Source organism: Lissotriton helveticus, chromosome 3_2 (genome assembly GCF_964261635.1).
Source record: "Lissotriton helveticus chromosome 3_2, aLisHel1.1, whole genome shotgun sequence".
Lineage (NCBI taxonomy): Eukaryota > Metazoa > Chordata > Amphibia > Caudata > Salamandridae > Lissotriton > Lissotriton helveticus.
Window position 1 is genome coordinate 116,066,609 of NC_136062.1, and position 27,568 is coordinate 116,094,176.

The 27,568-nt window shown below is 46.4% G+C and overlaps 1 protein-coding gene across 4 annotated transcripts in view; it reads right to left on the minus strand.

The window, feature by feature from the left end:
* The window catches only part of NEDD4 (NEDD4 E3 ubiquitin protein ligase), a 2,078,892-nt gene that overhangs the window by 773,530 nt on the left and 1,277,794 nt on the right, over window positions 1–27,568 (minus strand). For all 4 annotated transcript variants that reach the window (XM_078684873.1, XM_078684874.1, XM_078684872.1 and 1 more), the window contains one exon: window positions 7,746–7,823. In XM_078684873.1, the coding sequence (XP_078540999.1) occupies window positions 7,746–7,823 (78 nt within the window). The remainder of the gene's footprint in view (window positions 1–7,745; window positions 7,824–27,568) is intronic.

Sequence of the window (27,568 nt, forward strand, 5' to 3'; positions counted from 1 at the left end):
TGGGATGGGGGAAAACCGTACGCATATATCCCAGAACAACGCATCGAAAGGGCATTCCCCCAAGACCCTGGGAGAGGGAATCTGCTGGCATAGTACTGGCATTTGATATTTCTGTCCGTCTCAATCAGATCCAGCGCAGGCTATCCCCATTGTGAGAAGACCCTGTCCAGTTGATGCTGGTCCAGTTCCCACTCATGGCAACAGTTCTTTGACATGCTGAGATTGTTTGCCAATGTATTGCAAAGTCCTGGAACGTGTTTGGCTTTCAGGGTTATTCCATGAACTGTGAGACTGGTCCAATGCTCCTGGGTTTCCTGAGAAACTGTGAGAGACCTAGTTCCTCCCTGTTTGTTGACGTAATACATGCTGGACGTGTTGTCTGTAAAAACCAGCACCAAGGACCCTGCAATCTGTGGAAGGAAAGCTTGCAGTGAGAGGAATATGGCCTGGAACTCCAGGCTGCTGCTGTTCATCATTTTTTTTTTAAAGAAAACCATTTGCCCTGGATATGGAGGTCTTGCAAGTAGCCTCCCCAGCCTTTCATAGACACGTCCGCAGTGACAGTGAAATCTGGAATCATGAGTAGAAAGGTAAAGCCTTCCGAGGGATGTGGTTTGCGATACCATTACATCACTGCTTCGCTCATGATAGGTGTAATTGAGATGAAGTCTCCAAAGGACACCATTGCTTGGACCCACTGAAGTTGGAATTCCTCCTGCAATGGTCTCATTTTTAGGCACGCCAAAGGAATCAGGTTGGTTGCCAATGATAGCATCCCTAGGAGAGACTTATACATCCTAACTGAAACACACAGTCTTCTTGTGATGGTTCGAGCCAAGTTTGCCAACCGATCTTGTCGTCCCTGGGATAGGAAAGCTTTGTTCTGGAATGTGTCGATTCAGCTACCAAGAACGTCATTGTTTGACTATAAGTGAGTGATGACTTTTGTGTGTAAAATGCGTCCAAGTTTGCTGAAAAGCAATAGGTAGGCTGTTGTAGCTCTGGTAGCTTGCGATGGAGTTGGGACTTTCAATGGCCAGCCGTCCAGGTAAGGGACTATCTGATGACCTTGGGTTCTTAGGGCAGCCACTACTGGAGCGAGGTACTTGGTGTATATTCGAGGTGCAGATTTCAGTCCGAAGGGAAGGACCTTGAATTGGCAATGGGTACCAGCTACAATGAATCTGCGATATCGTTGATGCAGGAGATGAATGGGGATATGAAAGTATGCGTCTTCCAGGTCGAGAACGTCATGTAATCTCCAGTGTTGCAGCGCTGCAGTATATCTGAAATAACAAACATCCTGAAGGACTCCTTTCTGAGAAATTTGTTTAGTTTACTGAGAACTAATATAGGCCTCCACTCTCCTGATTTCTAGAGTATAAGGAAAAAAACATGAGTAGAATTATTTTCCCCTTTGTGCCATTGAACCCTTCTCTGGGAGAGCATCATGTTGGCCTTCTTCTCTAATAAGTGAAGACATAGGGGTGTGCTTGGTCGCAATTCTGTAAAGTCCAAAGCACGGCCATAGGTGACCAGGTCCAATACCCATTTGTCCGATGTGATTTTCTTCCACTGATGGATGTGGCTGGATATCTATGCACCAATGGGATGGGAGATGACAGTAACTGGCCCCTAACTGAGGTCACTGTTTGCTACCTGTGTCGCTGTTTTGAGAAGGTGCTATCTTGCAAGGGCCCTACCTGCAGAAACTCTCTGTGGAGGACTGGCGATATGACGGCTGCTGGTAACCTTGCCTGAACTGTGGTTGATATGACTGGTTCTCCTGTGTGAGTTGGTATCCAACCTTATGCCCTGAAATACCCCATCCTCTCTCTTCCCAAAAGGGCAACTTTCTGTACTTCAGGGTGCCAAGGGATTTGGTTGTATCAGTCTTGAAAACTAGCAAAGCCTCATCTATATGATTACCAAATAAGGAATATCCATTGTATGCCATGTCCAAGATCTTGAATTGGACATCTGATCTAAATGAAGTTGCCTTAAACCACCGTTGACGCCTTAAGACTGCTGCACCGGCTAGCTGTCAAAAGCCTGTGGTGACTATATCCAATGAGCAGTCAATTAACTCAGAGGCTGCACGTTTTCCCTCTAGTAGAATTTTCCTAGCCTCTTGCTTTTTGTCATTCGGAATGAGGCCCAATATGCCCCCATATTTGACCATATCTGTCGGTCATAGAGCCTAAGATAGCCAAAGTATTGGCAGCTCGCACAGTAATGGCAGACATGACAGAGAAGCATTTGCCAAAGGTGTCTAATTGGCACCCTTCCTTTTCGGGAAGTGTGGTAATAGGTACTGATGGATTTTTAGAACTACTCTGCGCAGCCTGAGAGATGACAGATTGGCTTGGGGTGTCCTGTCAAGCATGCAGGGGCATCTTCTGGAGCCCTATACTTTTTATCAATCCGAGGCAGGACAGCCGTCACTGTGGCTGGAGTCTTCATCACCTTTTATGTCTTCCTGCCAAATATAGTCGATGATGGGTATGGGGCAAATTGACTTTCTTGTTTGCTCTTTAAAGTCATATAGGAAGCAGTTTGATTGCTTTACCGCCATAGGGAGGAGAAATCTAACAGCCGCTCTATCCATTAAATTGTGAAAACCTCCAGTGTCCTCTGGAGGAAGGTCATTTGGATGGTGTGGAGGTGGAGAGGTTGTGGAGATAACGTAGTCACCTGACAGTGGTGGAGGCTCAGAAATTTCACACTCTTTTCTATCCTCATCTGAGGAGGATAAAACTTCTCTTGGTGGTAACGCAGTCAGAGGACGAGGCGTCACTCTGGGTGTGACAGGCATCAGAATTGGGGACGTGAGAGGGACAGCAGGCCATGGTGGACGTGTAATAGAACGTACCTCTTGAGGTTGAGAAAATCTTTTTCTATTGTCCGAAAGCATGGTCTGCAGGTCTTGGAATTAATGAGGATAAGTGAGCAGCATCCTGTCTAGGAGGGTTCATGTAATATCCATCAGGCTAAAATTGCCCAGAAGCTGGCCAACTACCGCACTCCACCATGCAAGCGTTGGTCATCCTCCCTGCCCAAACCGGGACGAAATGGCCTTGATAAGTCCAATTATAGGCCCCTCTCCCTGCTGGCGACTGAATATAAATATTTGAGCAAGGCCCTTGCTAACCGCATACAGCCCTACCTTAATACACACATACATAGTGATCAAAGCGGATTCCTGCCGAACCATAGCACATCCCTTAACACGAGACGGCTACATTATGTTAGGAGGCCGCACGCTTACCAGTCTGCGGAATGCTTGGCATTAGACCTTCGGCAGATGGCAACCTAGTGAAGGCCATAACAGCCCTTCAAGCCAGTGTGGCTTTTTGGACCTCTCTCCCTAAATCGGTGATGGGGCGTATCGCCATCTCGAAGATGGTGATGTTCCCTCGCCTTTTGTATTATTTTGTGACCTTACCTGCCGGGGTCCCGCAGTCTATTTTCAATACCCTGAATGGTATGTTGGTGGACCTCATCTGGGGGACAGGCCGTAGAAGAGTGAGCCTACAGAAACTCCAGTTGGAACCTCGTGGTGGAGGCCTGGGAGTTCCCGACTTCAGAGCCTACTACTACACTAGTCAGCCCCAATGCTTATCTTACTGGACTGCAGGGAGATATCTTCAGGAAATTGGCTATGCACCTGGGGACCTAGACTGAGGCGCACTGCACTCCCTGCTTCTGCCTCAAGCTAAAATCCTTGTGGATAGCCCTCCCCTACTGAGGACGGCACTACAGTGCTGGAAGAAGGCATTGTCGTATACTTCCACAGCTACCCCATACTCCATGAACATTCCCTTACTGGGTATTCCCACACCGTAGGGCAGGCTTACTAGGGCCAGAATCCGCGACTGGGTGGAGACGGGAGTGGAGGACTTCGGGGCATTCTTCGGAGATGGTAATCTGCTTGATCACAAATCCTTTATACAGGCTACATGTGCACCAACACGTTTATGCCTGCTACAAGCTGCAGTCTCCCATTACATTAGGAACACATGGGCCCCACAGCGTAGTGAACCTCCGCAGCATAACTTGGTCCATCTCTTATATTATATAGGGGACACCTAGTCAGATGGCTGTATACGGGTATACAAGCACACGCCGCAACTACACTTACATCCCTTAGAACAAAATGGTCTGAGGATTCTGCTACATAAATCGCAGATAAAGCCTGGAAGTGCGTGCTTACACATCCTAAAAGAGTGTCCCCTAATGCCAAACTAAAATTCATACAGACAATGGTCCTACATAGGTCATATCTCACCCCACAGAGGAACCACCATATGTTCCCTGAAGCACAACATTGCTGCCCCCGTTGTAAAGGGGATGAGGCAGACTTCTTTCATATGCTGTGGTCCTGCCCCGCCTCCAGGACTACTGGAGAGGAGTTTGTCAGTCCCTAGGCGAGGTCACACACAAACCTGTCTCAGACAACGCCCTGGACTGCCTCATGGGCCTTCGTAGACGTACGAGTACACAGAAGGTACAACTGAGATTTTTAGATTTGGCCCTCATATTGGTAATAAGAGCCCTAACTATAAGGTGGAAATCCCCAGGTGCCCGACGTTATCCAGCAGGCAAGACGACATGATACAGTGGGGGAAAGCGGAGGGCATCGCCCTTCGGAGGGAAGAAGAGAAGGGACTACGAAAACAACCCATCTCAATGGAATGGGATATCATGCTACACAAATTCGAATTACTCGATTTACTACCCCCACAGTGTACCCCAACACCATAAATTGTGACACCGCTCTGCGATCAACTGACTCGAGGCTCCCAAACTTTGACCCACATATTGCAATTCATGGGTAATGTAGACCCCCTAGAAATACCCCGCTAGTCCCCTTTCAGCTACTATTGGCATTAACAGACAGACCAGGAATACGGGTTGGGAGGGAGGGTACGTATTTGGGTTTGTTATCTTAGTTAATTGGAAATCATATGCTTTATGCTATTGATATGTAAGTGACTGCAATGTTCTCGAAACTTATTGCTATCATTTGGCAGTATTTGAACTTCATATTCTGTCATACTGTACGAACACTGTATAGTAGATTCATGCAATGTATCTGTAGTACCTATCCCAAGAACAAAAGACCTTCTGTATTAATCTTTGCATTGGATGTGATGTCAAGGTCCTCAATAAAGTATGTTAAAAAAAACGCACAAATTGCCCAGGTCATTGAGGGCAAATATGTTGGTATTAATGCTCCTCATCGTCATGGTAATCATCCTCCTCCTGACTTTTAACGTGCAGCTCTGGAAGACTATGCGTCGTCCCAAATCGACATTTATTCTCAGATTCCTGCAAGTCCAATAGGTGGCTTCGGGGCAAAGGCGTGACTTGGTGAAGTTATCTCAGTGTGCAAGAAAGACTTGGTTACCTTAATTTGTACTCTCGTAAACGATGCAGCGATCGTCGTCGTCAATGAAACTACCGTCAACAGAACCACCCGGGGACCAGAAGAGGAAGCATGACGGGCTTTTCTCCTTAGAAGGATTTCATGGCAAAGACCAGGCTGATTCGGAGAAGATTCTGGTATGCTTCTCCTTAGGAGGGTTCTTAGCCTGGTGGTAGATTTGACGATGTTTTCTGACCTCTTTAGACGCATCGTCCTGCAAGGTGTAGCTGTCCCTCTGGAGAGGTCTTGAGCGACTTTGTTTTCTGAAGCCACAACAGCAGCCTTCCTGATCTATCCCTTACGGTTTTAGAGGAAAATGTGTGACAGATCTTACACTGTTTTACCGCATGCTGGAGATGGAAGCAATAGTTGCAGTCCTTATGTGGGTCATCCACATGAGCTCTTTTCTTCCCAGGTCTTGCAGGGATGGAAAAGGCCTTTCTTGTCAGACATAGTAGAAGAAGTGAATCTGGAGTTGCAGAAGTAATTTGCAGAAGGCAACGGAGCAGAGCTTAGAAAGACTCCCGTCACAGAAGATGTGAGTTGCAGTTGCGGTGAAAAGGATTTAGATAGGCTGTTAAGTTCATGGCCTAGACCCATTATAGCCTCTGATAGTTTTACATACTGCTTGATTATAGTACCGTGGGACTCCCACCTCGACGACAGGGAATGATTCAAGCATGTGAATCCATGAAAACTACTGAAAAAGTATTGATAAAAATATCAGCTTACAGGGATATCAAGAGAGGACTCCGTCTCATATAAACAACATTCTGGGAGTTAAACTCTTGGAGTAATCAAGTCAAAGGTTTCACAGCGAAGGCATACATGAAGCTTGGCAATGGGTACCACTGCGAATGCCTCAGACAATGTTCACAACATTCAAGTAGAGATATTTAAACCTTCACAAAGGCAATGGGACCTATATACAATACGTTTTTGACCATTCAGCACTATCCTACTTGTCAGGCAACTGATTGCACTTCTGACATCCTGAATCGTGAGGGCGTCCTCACGATTGAGGATGTTAAAGAGCAACCAGTAGTAGTAGTTGCTGAAGAGTAGTAGTAGTTAAAGAGTTCTGCCATCTCTCCTTCGATCCAGGCTAAAGGAGCACAGTTTAGGTCTTTCAGATGAAGATAAACTAGAAAGGGAGGAGTATAGTCATCGTAATATCGCATGAAGATATGTAAACTATCTGGTGGTGATGTTGCAAATGAGCCATTGCCTGTAGAGATAAACAAAACCTGTATCTCATAATTGTAGGCCATCAATACCCATGCTTATGTTTTACCTGCTGCCTAGATATAGTACCTCATCTTCTGCATTCCCCCTGGACTGTAGCTTTGGCATTCTTGTTAAGATATAAAACCTCTCGATCGGCCATCTTCCTGAATTCTTTTAGAGTATCTTGTATTTAGGGAGTATCACATTATCCATGCTCGTGTCGTGTTCTTGAAGTAGAGACAAAGTTATGAAGAGCAAGGTAAGAGAAAACTTGACAGGTTTTATCGAAAATGTTTATACTTCGTAAACTGCAACTAATGATTTTTCTAGCGCTGGGAGGCCTCATGGAAGCCATCCGCTTTACAAATACCCTTTTCATTTAATTTAATTTCATTTAATTTCAGTATGATTACTACTGAGACACACGGTCCATGTACCAATGAAATGCAAAAGGGTTGTAGAGTAGTACATACCTCTCTTAGCATGTATTGGCACGTTAAAGCCAGACCTATTAGTTTTGCTAGTACGTGTTTTCTTTAGCATTCAGAACTCCAAGGGCATACATGTGCTACCTTACTCTCACTTATTTGTTCCTGTCCTCAGCATTCTCTTTTTATCCACCACCAAGTCACGCTACCTATTTTTAATACATATATTTTAAAAGGCCCTGGCAGATGCAAAGTGCTTTTTCATTTTGCACTGGTGAGGACGATTTTAGTACGACCATACGCTTCATGGAGAAAATATACAACAGAGTAAGAGAAGTGCATCTGTGGCTTTGTTGTTTATGAACGGCATGGTTGAAACAGCAAGGATAACATCTGCGCTCGCTGCCCATTCCAATGTCCATAGTTTGGTTTTGTAAATTGCAACCAGTAGCCAAAAATAATGCAGAAAAACATATGCAATTGTTTTTTGTTTTTGTGAAGCCATATAATGTTAAACTAACTCCATTGGTATCGAACGTACCTATTAAGCAATAACATACATCTACATTTTCAATCAAAGTATTACATATTTCACTAAACATGCTCCTAATTTTAGTGATGTTTTGGTGGCAAGCATTAAGGATATATATTTAGATACTTACAGGTAAAGGTCCTAGATCTGCAGAATCTAAAGATGGTTTTATCCTCATATGAGCAGGTATTTTCAATCTTGGATCATCCTTCAAAAATATAAAAGATATTTTAGAAACAAATACAAATTCACTGCTGTGATTTTTACGCAGGCATTCATAGAAGGGGACTATAATACTCCTCTGAGCTGTTTTAATTACTCTTTGCAACACATTATATGATACAATATTAATCACGAAACATGATACCCAAAATAAGAATTGTTAAAACTGTGGCTAATCAAAGATAATGTATCCAACAGCTGTATGTGTCTCTCTGCTAACATGTCAAAATAGAATTTATTACACAAAATAATTACATTAACTGGGGTTTAAGTAGTTCACCATATAACATATAACATCTCGTCAGTTGTACCTATATTATACCTATCTACTCAGCCAAATTGCAACTTTTCATCTAGTTTAAAAGTAGCTGCTTTATTTAGTCCCACTGGGAGGTTCTACCAGTGCTATATTTCAGCTGTAATCATAAAGGACAAGTATAAATGGTTACACAGATAAGCAATTCACATATGCTTGTCACTGGACGAAATGGAGCCTGAATTTCCTTCACAGTCATGAATAGCATGATTAATAGGTGAATGTTCTAAAACACTATGGTGCTGATCACTAGAAGAGGGTGATGAATTGGAGGCATTTAAGGATAGAATGTTATAACTATGCATCCAGGTAGGATCGAGCACAAAACCGGCGGCCATTTTAGGGGTAGACCCAGGACCAGCGCTCTAGCGCTCGAGAAAGATAGTATAAAACCAGATGGCCACACCTCCGCACAGCAGACGCGATCAGCGGCCGCGCCTTTATCGCGCCGAAGTCAAGCCAAAGTCCTGCCCGTCTGCGTCCGTCCGCGCTAAGGACGAGCTTAGGGCCCAACACCCTACTCCATCAATTGTCTGCTCAAGAGAAGAGCTATTATCCCTTAACACCCACTCCAAATATTGCCAGCATACCATCAGTGTGGACTCCTGGCAAGAACCGATAAGCTGTCCGAAGTGTAAGTTAACATTACTACCATTCTGTAAACCTAAATGCAATGCTAAATCCATATCTATAAAAGAGGGGCTAATAAATGCACGTTCTATGTGCAAAAATGCACTCCATATCTATGACCTTATCACAGAACACGCCTTGGACTGCTTATTTATCACACAGACATGGCTACGCGAATGGTCGAATCCTGATATAGCCCATGCCCTTCCCACCGGCTATTCAATTCAGAGGCAGGACAGGCCAGTCCACCGTGGTGGTGGTTTGGCAATTATACATAGGGATACGTTCAAATGCACTACAACAGAGCTGACTGATATTTCAGGTGCAGAAAGTTTAAGTTTTTGCATTACAATAGGAGACTCTTTTTCCTTTGCGGGTGTACTACTGTACAGGCCTCCAGGATATGCCAAGCAATTTTTAGAAACTATAGGGGAAGCACTCAGTGGCCAAACTCTCAGGTTTGCGAACTTTACTGTATTGGGAGATTTAAACTTCCATATGGACGACCCCAACGATAAACATGCCGCAGATTTCAAAGAAATCATGCAGGTTTTAGGTCTGATGATGTACATCTCGGAACCTACTCATTCGGCAGGACATATACTTGACTGTATTGGTACCAACATTGAGATGATGAATGTAAAACCCCCATTACAACAAACATAGACGGACCACAAATTCATTGAATTTAACTTTAGCACTAATGAAACTGAGAGAAGGAAGAAAGTCTTGAACATCAAGGATAAACAGGTACCCTGCTGGGGCAAAATCATTGAACACCCTGACCTGCTAAACTGGGCTAATGATAACAAACCTATCCTTACAGGAAACATATACACCGACAACCAAAAATTCGAGGGTTGGATGAATATGATAGAAAATAAAATCACTACCACAGGAGCAGGCCCTAAACCTAACAAAGGAAAGCTTTCAGCACCATGATTCTCAGGCCAGCTCAAAGATATGTTAACAAATGTGAAAATCTTAGAGAGAAAGTGGCGACGCTACTATAAAATAGAGGATCAAAGAATCTATAAGACAGAGCGGAAACAATACCATACCGCCATAAAAAATGCTAAAGCAGCATATTATACGGCACAGATCGAAGCGACAGGAAATAAACAAAAATAAATATTTAATATTGTGAACAGCTTTAGAAATCCTAAGGCATTAATGCAAGATATTCCACCGTCTCAGGATCTATGCGATAAGATAGCTGACTACTTCTCTCAGAAAATTGAAACTATCACGAAAGATTTTCCAATCTTTCAGCAACACAATTTTGACAGGGAGATCAATTTAAGCTCACAAAAACCTGGCTGGTCCACCTTTGATCCCATCAGTCTGGAAGACACGCACAAGGCAATATTAACCATGAAATCTGGGTCACCTTTTGATCCATGCCCTCCTACACTGCTGCAAGCAATAGTAAATGAAATCAATCCCAGAATAAATTCCATCATCAATGCCTCTCTCTCCTCAGGTGAGATCCCTTCTAACTGGAAAGTAGCAGCAGTGAGACCCCTACAAAAGAAAGCTATTAAAGATCCTACCACTCTTACCAAGCTATGTCCCATCTCTGTCAAGGATCCCCCTCGGTAGAGGAGGCTGTTCATCCACAGGAGCAAAGATGAATGTCCCACACACTTCCAGACAACAGCGACCCAAGCAAGAAAGATAACTTCACTCAAAGTCAGCTGCTACCAAAAAGTGTGGGGGGAATTATCCCAGGGAGTATACCACTCTCCCACAGCAAGGTGACGTCGCTGCAGTCTTGATGGCAGGAGAAGACTGGAAAATAAATGTACAACAATACTAACCTCACCAGTACTTTACAGGGTTGATACATAAGTGTTCAACATAGCATTCCACTTACCTCACCAAGTGAGCGTCAGGGCTATATGCTAGTAGTCAAGGCGTGAATCAGGAGATACAGGAGGGAACCTGGGTGATTACTAGCAAGGATATCTCCAAGGCAGAATGCATACAAATCCAGTCCTGCTCATAAACTGAAGACAGAGCAGGACTGGGGTCACAAGCGCAGCTGATGACAAACTGGTATCACTTATAAAGCTAAAGACAAAGTGATACAGAAATTCCCACTTCCAGCGCATAAACTTAAGACAGCGCGGAGTGAGAAACAGACATACAACACAGACAATCCTCACTACCGGCTCATAAGCTTAAGACAGAGCAGAGAGAGGACAAACAACATAGAACACGGACAATAAACAAACCACGTCCGACTCTTAAACTTAGAACAGAGCGGAGCGGGCGTACATGTAACAATACGAGATAGACCAGCAGTGCTCCACTCGTAATCTAAAGAAGGAGTGGAGCGTAGAAACACACATAAACAGAACCCCTTCAATCACAGAAATGACCGCTGAGAAAAACAGAGCGGAATCGCCAGCAAGTAACTGACAAACACGAGGAGAGAAGGGCAGACGGGGAATCAATGCGGAAGGGAGAGCTAGGCACAAGGGAAGGGCGTGCCGCAATGGAGAAAGATAGCGGAGCAGAGCGGGAGGTACAAACAATGAATAGGACCCAAATCAGGAATAGAAATACCGTGACTCAAGGACAAAAACCACAGGAACATGAAAAGAGCACAAACGGGATCGTTAGGGTAAAGCAGGATCACAGAACGCTAAGGGAACCTCACGGAGCAGAACGCTGAGTAGAGGGGGCGTGGTCACTAACCAAACAGTAAGCCAAGCAAGGATTCGCGGGTGAGCTTCCCTTTTCTGTTACCTAGGGAGCGTCTCAAAATATTGTAGCTTCAGTCTGTAAGAGGTATAGGGATGGTCACAAAAGGGTCACAGGGGCACATTAAGGTTTGCATTCTGCGCAGCTCTGAGGAATCTACATTGAACACTCATGAAAGGGGTCAAATCCGACCACCCCTAACATTCTCACTCCTCCCAATTCTATGTAAACTAACTGAATCCTGTGTAAATAAACAACTGATGACTTTCTTGGAGGAGAATGAAGTCCTCCACCCATGCCAAGCGGGTTTTAGGACACACCATTCGACTGAAACAGCATTACTTTCTACCACCGAAACCATTCGAGCTGCACTGGATCAGGGCAAGAAGGCGGTCCTGATCCTTTTAGATCTCTCTGCAGCATTCGACACAGTATCCCATGCTATCCTTTTACATCACCTAGCAAATGCTGGCATAGCAGGAACCGTGCTCGAGTGGTTCAGAAGTTTTCTGGCACAGAGGCGGCAGGTCATTATGCTAGGTCAATTCCGCTCTAAGGAGAGAATGCTGATTACAGGGGTTCCACAGGGTTCAAGCTTGAGCCCCACTTTATTTAACCTTTATATGGTTCCCCTGATCCAACTTATCTCCTTGTTTGGTATTGACTCAATAGCTTACGCTGACGATACCCAGTTAATTTTAACATTGGATAAAAATGTGGCGAATGCCGAAATCACCCTTAAAGAATGCCTCTCGGCAGTATTTGCATGGATGACTAGGAATCATCTTAAATGTAATTCTGCCAAAACAGAAATAATACCTTTCGGCACTAATAATTGTTTCTCCCCTCAATCTTGGTGGCCCAAGGAAGCAGAAGCCCCACCCAATACTATTAACGCAGCAAGAAATCAAGGGGTTACATTTGACAACACTCTGTCTTTTAACCAACAAACCAGAGAAGTAGCTGGAAACTGCTTTAATATTATCAGAGGTTTGAGGAAATTTTTCAAACTCCTCCCTCTGAATGCCAGACAGACTGTTGCAGTGGCACTTATTACATCTCGGTTAGACTACTGCAACGGTCTGTATTCTGGGCTAAATAAATCTGCCCTTCATAAACTACAGATGGTACAGCATGCCGCAGCTAGACTTGTTCTAGGCTGGGCAAAAAGATCTTCAGCCTCTACCGTGCTAGACGCATTACACTGGCTTCCAATACAAAAGTGTATTCTGTTCAAAGTTTTGACAATTTCCTTTAAAGCCTTTCACCATCAAGGCCCAGCCTACTTACAAAAATACTTTAAACAATACCATCCTGTGCGTGAACTGAGATCTTCATCATCTAATCTGCTTACCGTTCCAAAGTTCAGGCTGACGACGAAAGGTGGCAAATCCCTATCTGTGATCGGCACGAAAGCATGGAATAAACTCCCTCAATCTCTTCGTGCCGCTAACACAGAAGTTAGTTTCAGGAAACAACTAAAAACATGGATTTACTCACTACCAGACAAAGTATGTCAAACCCTAATATGATCCTTTCCTCTTTCTTGAACGGTCTAGTTTTTCATCTGCTAGACTCAGGAAGTCTCAGCGCCAAGATACTCTTCGGAGTGATAGCGCGCTATACAAGAACCCAGAACAGGAACATGAACATCCACTGGAAGCAAAGGTGTGTAGGTGAAAGTTCCAAGAGGGTAAAAAAATAAAAATAAAAGCTTTCTCTTTAGAGGGTCATGGCTTTTTTTTTTTACTTACCGGTAATCTTCATTACCCCTAGGAGTCCTCCCCGTTATAGTAAAAACGGACTGAGGCTTCCCTGCCTCTGACAGACACTACCAAATCCTTTCTTTATTTCTACCCAAAACATGTAGCATCATACTACAGGACCTTCCCTACTCTCACACTTCCTGTAGGTACCAAGCAGATAATTGTGTAGGAAGGGATGGAACTTGCTATAACAATGATGACTCCTGAGGTGAACAAAGGTTACCAGTAAATAAAAAAAAATCATTACCCCCATGCAGTCCTCCTCATTAGAACAAACGGACTGAGAATACACCCAAGCATCCTTTACTGCATAGCTGTTTTCAGAACAGAAAAACTGAAACTGTCAGTAATGGACAAGTTACTTATCTTCAGTAACGCCTTATCTGGTAGAGACATTATCTAGCCACAGATTCCTTACCTTTGAACTTCCAGGCGTCAGGCTGGATCCGGAAGATTTTTCTTAGCAGTACCCCAGCGCGTAAGGTGGTGGCGGTCAACTTTGCGTGATATCATTGGCATCGTGTTCATCATTGTCGTGACCTCCGTGTCGTCAATATAACCGCCCCTACGGTGCGCTGACGTCAGTACTTTTCACGACTTTCCACGGCAGAAGCATGAAGCCATGAATTAACTGACCATGGTGTGTTAAAAAATTAACTGCTAGGGCCATGATGAAGGGGAAGATCCCTGACCCCTAAAGCCAATTCCACAGTGCGGGGAGGATGGGTGGGTCGGTACGGGATCTGCGGCTAGATCACTTGTCCATCTGATAGACACATCTAGCCACAGATTCCTTCCCTTTGAACAGATACCCAAGCAATACCATCCCCGGAGGAGGGACTGCGGAACGGCTTAGACCAGAAAATCCTGTAAAACAGAGCAACCAAACAGACGTTCTCTGCAACCCTGAGAATCCAGGCAGAAATGTCTGGCAAACGTGTGTAGAGATGCCCACGTGGCCACCTGGCAGATATCGTAGACTGGAACACCAAGCTGGAGAGCTGTGGTGGCCGCTTTTGCCCTGGGGGAATGGGCCCTAAGCCCTTAAGGTGGATCCTTCTTCGCTAAGGAGTAACAGATTTTTATACAGAGGATAACTCATCGGGATATAGTCCTCTTCTGGACAGCACATCCTTTCTTTGCACCCACATATCATAGAAAGAGTTGGTCATCCACCCGGAACTCTTTGGTTCGATCGAGGTAGAACGATAACACTCTTTTTTGGGTCCAGACAATGGAGGCGTTCCTCTTCCTTGGAAGGATGTGGGGGTGCACAAAAGGTGGCCAGGGTGACAGACTGTCCCAGATGGAAGGGTGTTACCACTCAGAAAGGATGCCCTAGTCCGGAGTACTACTTTGTTCGGAAAGATTGTCAGGTAAGGAGGCTGTGAAGACAGTGCCTGCAGTTCACTAACCATCCTGGCAGAAGTTATTGCCAACAAAAAAGCTGTCTTGATGGTGAGCGACCGCAAAGGGCAGTTATGCAGTGGCTCAAATGGTGCACACATCAGAAAGGCGAGAACCAAATTAAGGTCCCACTGCGGCATGATAAAAGGTGAAGGAGGAAACAAATGGGAGAAAGGGACAAAAGGTAGCTCATCGGTGTGCCCAGAGCAGAGCCCTGTTGTCCCACAGAAAGTGCAAACAGAAGGACTTCAGATAACTGAGCAGATAAAGGGTTAATGGACTGGTCTGTTCAATATTTACAACATTTGTTCCATCGGCAGGCATTTACCGATTTTTGTGGAGGGATGCTTGACTGCCAAGATGACATCACAGACTTCGGGAGGGAGGACAAAAGCTGTCAACTATGGCTGCTCAATCTCCACGTAAGGCAGAGGCGGAGGTGGACAGGTTCAGGTGGAGAACCCTCCCCTGCTGCTGCGTCAGAAGATCCTCCCGAAGGGGCAGCCTGACCAGATTATCGAGGCACATGTCTAGAAGCTCGAGATACCAAACTCTCTGTGCCCAGTCTGGAGCCATTAGAATAACTTGTGCCCGGTTGCTCCTGATCTTCTTGAGCACTCTGGGCATAAAGGCGTACAGGAGGCCTGAGCTCCACTGGCGATGAAAAGCGTTGCAGAGAAGGTGCCGCCTTGGAAATGCGCAAAACTGCTGCCATTGCGCTTTCTCTTCAAAGTTGAACAGATCTAACCAAGACTCTCCCCACCGCTGAAAGAGACCTTGTGCTACCAACAGATGGAGACGCCATTTGTGATCAGCAAGGCACCTTTGGCTGAGCTCATCCGCCCTGGCATTCAGAGAACCAGCCAGGTGTTGCCCTGTTGTTACAGCCAAGCCCAGAGACACAGGGCCTCTTGACAAAGCATTCCAGGACCCCACCCCGCCCTGTTTGTTGCAGTACCACATGGCGGTAGTGTTATCTGTGAACACCTGTACAAGCCTTCCCTTTATCAACGGCAAAATGGCTTTCAGTGACCGTCAGATCATCCTCCAACGGACTGATATGGAGCTTGGCTTCCACCAGAGACAAGAGTCCTCTGATTTCCACCTCCCCCAGATGACCACCCCATTCCAGAAGCGACGCATTTATCACTACTGTGAGAGGAAGGGAGAGGGGTCTGCCCTTGAACCAATTGCGGTCTGTTAGCCACCACTGCAGGTCTCTCGCAGTGTCCTCTGAAATCTGAACCAGGTCGATGAGATTTCCTCGATGCTGCGCCCATTGGAACTTCAGGTCCTACTGCAGAGCCCGTATGTGCCACCGCGCATGGGTCTCTAGCAGGATGCAGGAGGCCATGAGGCCCAACAGCCTCAGAGTCATTCTTACTTAATTTTAGGCTAGCGGCTGAAACATCAGTATCATTGTGGTAAATTAATTCAATATTACCTCATCTCAGAATTTCTATACTTAATAATCATAATTTCAGTCAAAGCAAAGAGAGGAGTCCGTGGTGCTTGAGTACAAAAAAAGGTCCAGTAACTCGAGTTAAGGGGAGAGCTCCAGCACCAAGCGGGTACAGGAGTGGTCTGCAGCTTTATTCACACATCAGAGTATTTATACAGTTTTCAGTCAATAGGCAAAAGAAGAAAAGAGAAGTGACAAGAAAAAGGGAAGTGACAAGCAGTAATTTCCAACAGATGTGTCACTGTAGGGGCGTGTCTTGTGTCTCGTGAGAGGGCATGCGATGTGTGGAAATGTGTTCTCTTTCAGTTGAAGGCCCTTCCTCATTCGGGGGTTTATCTCTGGCTTAGAGTCAAGAACAGGAACCATCTTGTGTAAATCAGGAACTATCTTGCTGGTTCTGGGAATTGGCTGAACCACAAGAGTCAAAAAGAGGAACTATCTTGTGCAAAAACAGAGACCATCTGCTCTCTGGCTTGCAGTCAAGAACAGGAACTATTTCTTAAAACAGGAACTATCTGCTGCTGGTTCCCAGAATTGGCAGAACCACAGAAATGTGTGGTCAATGAACGAGGGTGCCAGTGGCAGGGTGTCTTGCTTGTGGGTCTGAAGACAAAATGGATGTCACACACAAAATGGGTGTTTGTCTGAATGAAAAAATGGCTGTCAGGCAGAAACAGGGAAATGATGGGGCACAATTGTCAATTTTATTTCCACATCATAGCCCAAATATCCTGGACTCGCCCTTTGGCAGGATAGACCAAAAATTGCAATATGTCCAGAACCACTGCAATGAAAGTTTGCGTTTGAGAGGGAGTTAGGTGTTACTTTGGCATGTTGATAGTGAACCCCAGCGAATGCAGGAGGTTTGCCGTAGCCTGGAGGTGGAAGACAACTGCTTGGGGCGAGCCAGCCTTCAACAACGTCTGATATGGCCTGACAGAGAAGAGCTTGGTCCTCCTCCGAGACTCTGGACAGCGTCTGAGCAACAGTATCCCATATCAAATGGGAGTAACGGCCCAAAAGGCATGCAGTGTCACCAACCGCAATGCCAGACTGGCTGAAGAAAAAATGTTCTTTCCGAAGTTCTCCAGTCTCTTGGATTCCCTGTCCAGGCGTGTGGAAGGGAAAGCGCCTCTGGAATTGGAAGCCTGTACCACCAAGCACTGAGGGGTGGGGTGGTAGGTGAAGAAAAGTGAGTCGCCCGGTGCAGGGCGATGGCAGTGGGGAATCGTCCTATTCACAGGAGCCTCTGTGCTGGGTTTGGCCAGGGTTCCCAGAAGGATGTCCATTAAGACCTTGTTGAAAGGCAGGAGGGGTTCCAAGCTAGAGACCCAGGCAGCAGGACCTCTGTCAACACAGTCTTGACCACCACTGTAGAAAGCTGCAGGTCAATGACCTCCGCAGCCTATGCACCACCATGGCTAAAAATGCTCCCTCCTCCGTAGCCAGGGTAGAAGGGGAAAGCATGTCAGAGTCTGGGAAGGTGTCCAAACCACTAGCATCACCCTTCAGAATAGGGCAGGGTGAACGGCATAGAGCAGTCCGGATCCGTCGGCGCCAGTCTTGGCATCGGAGGAGGCCCAACTGGCTCCCTGTCGTCTGGAATGAGGATTGGGAGGCGCAGCCGGTGGGCGCTGGTGATGCCACGGACCTCGACACCGGACGCAACATCGGAGAAGGTTGCTGTGGAGGTGCGACCTGCACGGTCTGGACCCGGAAACAGGTACAATTGAAGGCTATGGGGCCGCAGCTGCCGGCATGGGCACCACGGGAACCCTGCTTCTTCTGAGCCTGCGGGCCCAAAGGCATGCCCGCAGGGTCAGGATACCCAATTATGGCACACATGGCATCATAAAACTCCTTCAGCTGGGTGGGTGTCGCTCCTGGACCCAGAAAGGGAGGGAAACAGGGACCCGACCCAGGCACCTGCTCTGCAGAGCGGGGCCTCTAACGCTGAGATTTATCGGCCGCGTCGCGAGACGGGCGGGTGCGAAGTCAAAGCACGCTGCAACTTATTGTGCTTTTCATGGTGCCTCTTACTTGTTGGATCTTCGTCTCGACCAAGACCGGGATCGAGACCGACGAGGCAATCTCCGCAGTGCTGGACGCAGGCTCGCCAGAAGCTTTTGGGACCGCTCTGTCAAAGCCTTTGGCGCTATGGCCTGGCTGTTTGAGCACGACTTGGAGTTGTGGTCACACTCCAGGCACCAAAGCAAACCAAATGGGGGTCCGTAACTGACATGGTTTAGTGACAGGCACCCCACAACTTGATCCCCAAAGTCTTCTTAGTCAACATGACTCCTAAGCACAGCAACGAAGTTGACAAAAAGTCATAAAAAAGTATGTAAAAAATGACAGGGGGTAGCTCTCCAACTGATTAGCGCTGGTTGGCTCGGAAAGAAAAGAACGGACGTCATGATGATGCCGATGGCGTCACTCGGAGTCGACCGATGCCACCTACAGGTGCGCAGGGGTACTGCTAAGAAACATCTACTGGATCCAGCCTGACGCCTGGAAGTTTAAAGGTAAGGAATCTGCAGCTAGAATTTTCTATCAGATGTTGGAAAACAAGTCCAGCTTATAATTGGAAACAAAAGTATGGTAACTAGCCCATGTTCTGACCCGACAAATTTCATGAACAGAGACATCCCCAGCCTCCACCCATTTAGCTGTCACAGACCTAGTTGAGGCGCCATTACATGTCTAGGAACCACTTGCCCAATCATTCATATGCTTGGAAAATAGCTTGCTAAGAGTAGGAATAGAAACCTTCTTACCCTTTTTAGTGAAGCCACATCATACAAAAAGGGATTGAGAAACCATAAAATACTTAGTTTTGTCAAGATATATCAAAAGGGCCCTACTGACATCGAAATGAGAAGGAACATTATCTCTAATCTCAAAAACCGGCAAAACAATCTCCTAAGACATATGAAAACAAATTGAACCTTTGATCAGGGCGAAGAACCACCCCATATGGAAAAACATTTAAATAGGGAAAAGATATCAAAAGGGAAGTTAACTCACCCAATTTCCTAGCTGATGTGATGGCAACAAGAAAAGCCACCTTTGCTGAAATCCAAGAGATGTCAGCAACTTCCAATGGTTCAAAAAGAGGCTTAACTAAACACTCCAAAATAACAGGGAGATCACAAGGAGGAATCTGAGGGGATACCATCGGCTTGCGACGCCGGAAGCTCTTAAGATGTTTACGGACCAAGGGGAGAATAGGTTGCAAATTACCTTGTGATTCTCGATAACATATAATAGCAGCGCATTGAGAAGATAAAGCACAGGGAGCCAATCCTTTTGAAAACCCATCACAGAGGATATCCAATATTTTATAGGGATCGCCTGATACTGCATCCAACCCACAAAATTCTTCCAATGATTGGCATATGCATGAACAGTAGAGTCCTTTTTCAAGGCCTGAATATCCGCAGCAACATCATTAGAACAGACTGGATTTTGCAACCCTTTCCTCTCAATTTCCATACCATCAGGTGACTTGATGGATCTGCCTGGATGACAGAATAAGAAACTGAAGATAACTCGGACTGTAAGGAAGAGCAAATGAGTGAAAAATGGCCAGCTCCAACAAAACCGGAAACTAAATCCAATATGGCAAAAATTGACCAATCAGGATCACTGTTGAGGATTTCCTCTGAAAACTCAGAAGCAGATTCTGGAGGAGTGGAAATGGAGGGAAGGCATATAATGCTTCCTGGGGCTCAAGGTATCGATAGTGAGTTTACCCTTCAAACCCCCAGGCAAACAGACTCCGTACAGAAACAAGGGAGCAGGTTATTCTCTAGGGATGCAAACAGATCCAGCGTTGGGTGACCCCTTCTGTCTATCCCCCACTGAAACGCCTGTAGACAGATGGAAATTGAGGAAGGAATGTTTTGTTGCGGACTTTCTGCCTGAACATTGATTACCCCTGGTATGCCTTCAGAGAGTATAAATTTTCCTCAGCCCAACTCAAGATCTCCGCCGCCAATAGCGCCAAGGTTTGAGACTTTGTACCCACCTATTTGTTGATGTATGATTTCGCCACCTGGTTGTCTGTTCTGATCAAGACAGCCTTTCCTAAAAATGCAGGAGCAAAAATGACAAAGGACTCTCCCTACGGCCAACAGTTCCGTTCAATTCAATGAATGGAGGAACTCTGTATCCGCGCGCTTACCTGTGCCTCCTGTTTCTTCCCAAAGTTGCCTGCTAACCACACTGACTGGTATCTATTGGGAGGGAAGAGCCACCACTGCAATTGCCAGATTACCTAGGGTGAGACTGGAATGCTGTTCATAGTTTCTGGTGACCAGTGGCAGAGAACATGATGAACCAAAGTTTCAAATGGAGGCGTGACCAGGAGACTACTGCTGTGCAAGTAGCCATCAAACCCTGCACCCTCAACCATTTCCTGGCCATTGCTGATGACTGTTGAAACAGACTGGAGAGGGACAATAGGAGAGAATTCTTCCTGTCTTGAGAACGAAATACTATTGCCAGATCAGTGTCGGACACCGCTCCTATGAATTTCTTCTGGTGAGTAGGTGTCAAGTGTGATTTCTCCTCTTTTAACACAAATCTCAAGGACATCAGTGTTGTCAGGGTTTCTCTGACTGCCTGATGAGCCTTAGAAAGAGGCGAGGCCACAACTAGCCAATTATATATATATTATTTTATTTAATATATATATATATTACCTACTGGCGGTCGCCAGTAGGTATATATAGTTAGGATTTTTTCTCTATGGGATTTTTGAAAATTCTATGTCTAATAACTTTGGCGTTTGTGGACGGAATTGGCTGAAATTTTCAGGAAAATGGAACATTTTGTTTCTGAGCAGCCCCTGAAAATTTGGGGGGGGGGGGTTTGTCAAGGGGGGGGGCGAGAAAAAAGGGGGGTCCCAAAACGCGTTTTTCCCATGTTAATTCCATAGGGCGGTTGGCCTCACTTTTAGCCCGAACGGCTGAATGGATTTGCACGAAACTTGGCAAAATTGTAGGGACTGTTAGCCCGATGTGCCTTTGCTAGGTCTCAATATATGTGCTCCAGTGGATTTTGAGAAATTAACGTTCAAAAAAAAGATATATATCTGTGACAGCGTCCCGGGTAGCGCTCCGGTTCGCGTACTTGACGCGTAACGGAACTTCGAGAAGCGAAGCTGATTGGCTCTCCGGTGTCTGTCAACATTCTAAACAGTCCGGAGCGGCCGCCATCTTGTCTCTCGGTAGGATCGAGAGACAAGAGGAGGCCAAAACAAAGGGGGAAATGACCATAAGGGGGCATAGTAGATCCTCCCTGACCCCCTAGGTTTGATGTGGAGGCTTTAAAAGGGCCCCGCGGGGCAAAAATATATATATTTTTTTTTAAATCGTTTTTTTTCGTGGGGTGCGCCCGGTACGCGTAACGGAAAGCGGACTGGGGAGCGTACTACAAGGAAACAAGAATGATTGACTTTTAACTTATTGTATGTTTATAGACTTTTTTTTTTTTTTTCTGATGAGTGACGTCTCGGCCTATCTCCACGGGATGCAGTCCCTACCATCTCGGCGTTTAAGCCCAGGGGGACCGGTAGTGTGGGAGAGATAACGTTTGTTAACGTTCGATTCGAAGGAAATCAGGAAGTGTTGAAAAACATTGTCTGCGCCATCTTGCCTTTTTTCAAATGCCACACTTTTGTCGTGCACGGCAGCCATTTTAGATGCCTTGACCAGACCCACTCTCTGCACGCTGTCGATCCTTAGCATGGCTCCCCACCCTCGCAAGCATCTCCCCCAGGCACTGGTCACCCCCGCTCTCTGTCTTATGCATGGGCAATAAACCTCCCCCATCTGCGCTGCTCTTCCTTGAGAATCACACCCTGTGCCCGCCCGACACTTCCCTTTCGCCCTATTCACTACCGCACCCTCTGACACTCCTCTTCCTCTGTGTCCGATTGTCCAGGCCTGTCCCAGGCTATCACCTAGCCTTGCAGATGTAGTTTATGGCCCCAGCTGTAAAGAATCACCCCTCTTCAAAGGAGTTACAGTAGATCAAGGCCCCCACCCGATGAGATCCGTCACACCACACGCGTTCCTACTATGTGAAAACCATCCTGTATTGTGATTGGGGAGGGGACCGAGCCTGAAGCGGAAGATTCCAGGGATGCCTCTTTGTACATCAAAGTTTTTACAATTATGTGTCACATTAAAAATATATAGCACTCCAACAAAGTAGTAGGATTATAAAACTTTAATAACTTATAAATATATACAACGCAACAAAAACAGTAAATACATTTAAACATTTTTTTGAAAAAAAAAGCAACAATGGTCAGTAGCTGTGTTTTGTGCGAATAGTCCCAAGGCAGCACAACGTGCTGAGTTCTGGACGGCACCCAGGTGATGTTACCTGGGTGCCGCACTGGTTTTTGGTATCCTACAATGCAGCTCCGAAAAACGGCGTGGGCGTCCCGGGGGAGGCCTCGTCAGTAGCGGTCTGTTGTGCGAATAGTCCCAAGGCAGCAGAACGCGCTGAGATGTGGATGGCACCCAGGTGATGTCCAGTAAGTTGCCGCACTGGTTTTGGTATCCTACAATGCTGCTCCGAATAACGGCGTGGGGCGCCCTGGGGGGGGGGGGGGGGGTGAGGCGGCGTGAACGGGCCTCCCCAGGTGGAGGCTCGTCTGCTGTAGTGGGGCGCCCCTTTACCGTTTCAGTTGCCATTCCGCCCGCTTTTGGTACACTGCCAAAATCCGCCATTCAGCTGAGTTGCGCCCACTCTTGCGGTGCAGCGATAGGCGGCTGTCACAGGACTCTCAAAATGGCGGCAGGCTCTTTCCTTTTTGGGCGTGGTCCACTGAAATGGCCCTGGGACACCTTGGAACTCGGACGCTTGTCTGCTAGGTCTTGGACCCCATTCTCGAAAGCGTCCCCTCAGCTTTGAAGATTCTACAAAAGTCTTGGGGGCCCCCGACTCCTGCAGGCTTCCGGTGGGGAGCGGCTGCCATGATTGCTCGCGGAATGACCATGACGGAGCCACGAGATGGTGGTGCTTTCATGCTGACGCCAGCTTCAGTCTGAAACATCCAGAAACAAGGTGGGGCTTTCATCGTTTGGGAAAAAAAAATGTTTTAATCCAATGAAAAGTGTTATTTTTAGGTCATATGATCAAGCCTTCCATCATTAGGAAACCAAAAGTAAAATGAACCAATGAAAAGTTTTATAAACAAGTCACATGACCTGTTATGCGGCATAGGGCTATAAAAAGCGTAGAAAATCCGTTGGCACGTGAGGCGGCGTCAGTAGCGGACCGATGTGCGAATAGGCCGAAGGCAGCACAACGCGCCAAGATCCGGATGGCACCGAGGTGGTGTCCAGCAAGTTGCTGCACTGGTGTGGCCATCCTACAATGCTGCGCCGAAAGTCGGCGGGGGGCGCCCCGTTGGCCTGTGAGTTCGCGTCAGTCAGTGGGGGCTGTTTGAGGATCTGACTGCATTGGAAAGCAATGTGATGCTGTGCGTCGCCCCCAAGATGGAGGTTCCTCGGCTGCAGTGGGGCGCCCCTTGGTGTTTCACTCGCTATGCAGCTGAGTTGCGTGCGCACTTGCGGCGAATAGGCCGAAGGCAGCACAACGCGCCGAGATCTGGATGGCACCGAGGTGGTGTCCAGCAAGTTGCCGCACTGGTGTGGCCATCCTACAACGCTGCGTCGAAAGTCGGCGTGGGGTGCCCCGTTGGCCTGTGAGGTGGCGTCAGTAGCGCACCGATGTGTGAATAGGCCGGAACCAGCACAAGGCGCCAAGATCCGGATGGCACCGAGGTGGTGTCATAGTTGAGAGTTCTGAGAAGCGGGGGGGAGGCGGCGCAAACGAGTCTCTCCCTCCATGTGGAGGCACTTCATCTGCAGTGGGGCGCCGAGATCCGGATGGCACCGAGGTGGTGTCTAGCAAGTTGCCGCACTGGTGTGTGTTGAAAAGATGAAAGGTCCACAGCAAGTCTATGTTCCTTCAGTGGAGCGCCGTCTAGCTGAGTTTCGCCCGCTCTTGCTGCTACAGCGACAGGCGGCTGCAACAGGACTCTCAAAATGGCGGCCTGTTCTTTGGAATTGGGCCTGGTCCACTAAAATGGCCCTGGGACACCTTAGAACTCGGACGCTCTAATTTTTTTTCCTTTCCTCTACATGCAAAAAAGGTAAATGCCCGGTACGTTACCTGCCTCATCTGCCACGATGTACTCTCCAGAGGAACCGAGAAAAAATCTAGTTATGGTAATTGTGGCAAATTAATTTCATGTGGACAGATGAGTGTTACTCTAATAAATACAGCATATGAACATCATCATAGTCGATGGTTGGTGGAGACATTTTGACTATATCCTGGACCTGCCCGTCCTCGCCCAAAATGGCGCCGGAATAAATGGGACTCGTAACTCCTTGTTGTGTACTGGTTGCACAACCTTGATATCACGAGATACGTATGCAGTTTTGAAGCACATGGCGGGCGGGGACGAGAATTGATTGAATATTTCGACATCCCTATTGATATTAAGTTCTGATGTGTTATTGATTACTGTACTATTGAAAGTTCGAATTAACGTCACCCATGGTACTTGCCCGCAAATGTATATCTAGATAATTTTATTGTAACTGGCCCTGTCGTATTTTAATTATAAAATGAACGTCCACCGATTCCGCAACTGTTAGACACCTTAGTTCTTGCAACCTAATGGCCCGCCCGTTACGTCCTCTACAGTGTAAATGTCTCCTCATCATATACGATTACAGTTTGTTCCGTGGCCGGCCCACGTGGTTATAGGCCCGTATTTGTATACTGACATTTTCACAATAAATGTTTTTAAAAGAAAACATGGTAGTAGTATTTACATTGGTAAAGTTTTTAATAATAGTCACTGTTTTCGAATCAGTAAAAGGAAAGTGAAATAAAGCAGTCCAATTACATGAAGGGTAAAAGGTATAATACGCAGGAACGCAGTAAAGATAAATGGTCAAGGGCTGTTGTGTTTTCTACTCCTGCAACATAAAGTGATCGATAAGAATCTGATATTCAGGCGTATCGGCGACTAAGACAGCAGGCCGATCCTCTTTTGCTCAACGGCTCCGTCATGGGACGAAGAAACGCCCTTTTTCTCGAAAAAGGAATATATTTTACTTGCAGGACAGTTGTAAATTTTCCGGGAAAGTACATTAGCTTGGAACATTATAACATATATGTTTAAGAAAAAATAATGTTCGAAAGTAATAAAAAGTGTAATTTTTAGGTCATATGACCAAGCCTTTCATCATTAGAATAAGAAAAGTAAAATGAACCAATGAAAAGTTTTATTAACAAGTCACATGACCTGTTATGCTTACGTTACGCGCTGCGCGCCGCGCACCGGATCGCTTCCGGGAAGCTGCGCTTCGCGCACCGGAGCACTTCCGGATGCGCTAACGCGGCGCGTCATATGACGCATTACGCGACAACGCAGGTCCAGAATATAGTCAAAATGTCTCCACCAACCAGCGGTCGGAACACAACCCCTTTCAGCAGGCTAAATAGTTCTGTTAAATGACAACAGAAGGGACAGGCAACAAGAACCATCAGTCAAAGAGGGGAGGGCAAGTTCTTCTCTACCGGGTCACGTTGGGGCGCTACCGGAACTGATCGAATTGGTAGTCTACAGTGTTTCTGGATGTTTCAGACTGAAGCTGGCGTCAGCATGAGAGCACCACCATCTCGTAGCTCCGTCGTGGCCATTCCACGAGCAATCATGGCAGCCGCTCCCCACCAGAAGCCTGCGGGAGTCGGGGGCCCCCAAGACTTTTGTAGAATCTTCAAGGCTGAGGGGACGCTTTCGAGAATGGAGCCCAAGCCCTAGCAGACAAGCGTCCGAGTTCCAAGGTGTCGCAGGGCCATTTTAGTGGACCACGCCCAAATCTGAAGAGCCGGCCGCCATTTTGAGAGTCCTGTGGCAGCCGCCTATCGCTGCACCGCAAGAGCGGGAGCAACTCAACTACATGGTGAGCGAGACGCTGTAGTCGCAAGAGCGGGCGGTAAACAGCTAAATAGCGGAAGAGGCACAGTGTAGCAAAAGCGGGCGGAATGGCAAGTGAAACGGTAAAGGGGCGCCCCACTACAGCGTGTCTTTAGGTCAAACGGATTGTGGGACAAGGTCAAGAATGGAAGAGTCACCAAAAGGCAAAAAGTTCCGCTTGACCCCAGGAGCCGGCCACCTATGTCGGGGGCGATCTCAGGCCACACCAGGGCAACACGACTTGGGGAGGGGGCCGGAGCCAAGCGCCCCTTCCGAGTCCGCGCCATCACACCGTCCCTCGGGGGCCTCCGTCAAGCGGTTCAGGGAGGCACCGCATCACATTGTTTTCAAATGCAGTCACGTCCTCAAACAGCCCCCACTTACATTGAGAATAGTGAAGCTGTAGCAGGTGCAAATAAGCTTCAGACAGTCTAACAAGCACTCCTCAAAACTTTGAACTATCAGAGTGCATGAGTTTCATGCTCGATCGATTGAGCTAGCCGGATCGGGCAACAAAAAGTATAAAATAGTTATGTAAATAGTTATTTAATAAAATGTTTTACCCTGTTACTTTGCTGGTGTGTTGTATATATTTGTAATATTTGCATAGAGTTTATCGTTATTTTGGGCGGGGTGGGTGGCGGAGCCGAGCTGTCTTGCAGCCATCATGGTGTGGAGCTCAGTTCATCTCACTAGTTTCGTATTTCTCATGAGGGGTTGTTCCTAATGTTTCTATTTTAGAGAGGTCAAAAAGAGATCCCATTAGTGGCCTACTGATTTTGCTTGATTCCTTTTGTTTTTTTTTACACGATTTTTCACTATCTGCAAAGACTAAACAGAGTATTGCGACTCTGTGCTTGTTTGTAAATAGAGAATGAACCAAAGAGAACCAATTCTAAAACAGTAAATGCTTGGATAACAATCAATCAAATGGAGAGAGAAGCAGGCACGACGGATTACAACGGGGGCAAAGGCCTGCGTTAACTACCCTTCACTATCTGCAAAGAGAGAGTACTCCTAATAGAAATGAGGGGGGGGGGCAGCATTCAAAGCAGATCAGTGTGCATAAACACGAAAATATTTGTACTTACCACGTACTTGACATTCGAGAGCTTTTGATATTTGCTATTAAAAAACCATTGAAATTCACTGAAAAAACCATAGGTTAGAGACCATATATAGTTAGGAATTAGCATTTACAAAACCTTGAAAATTCACTGAAAAAACCATAGGTTATAGACCATATATAGTTAGGGATTAGCATTTACAAAACCTTATTTTACTCGCACAAAACCATTGAAATTCGCATATATAGTTAGTTGCGCTAACTATATATCGCGCACCCGCAATCCACTGCTGATGATGTCACATATTACATCATTCATGACATGGTCAGTGACATCACTGATGACATCACTGATGA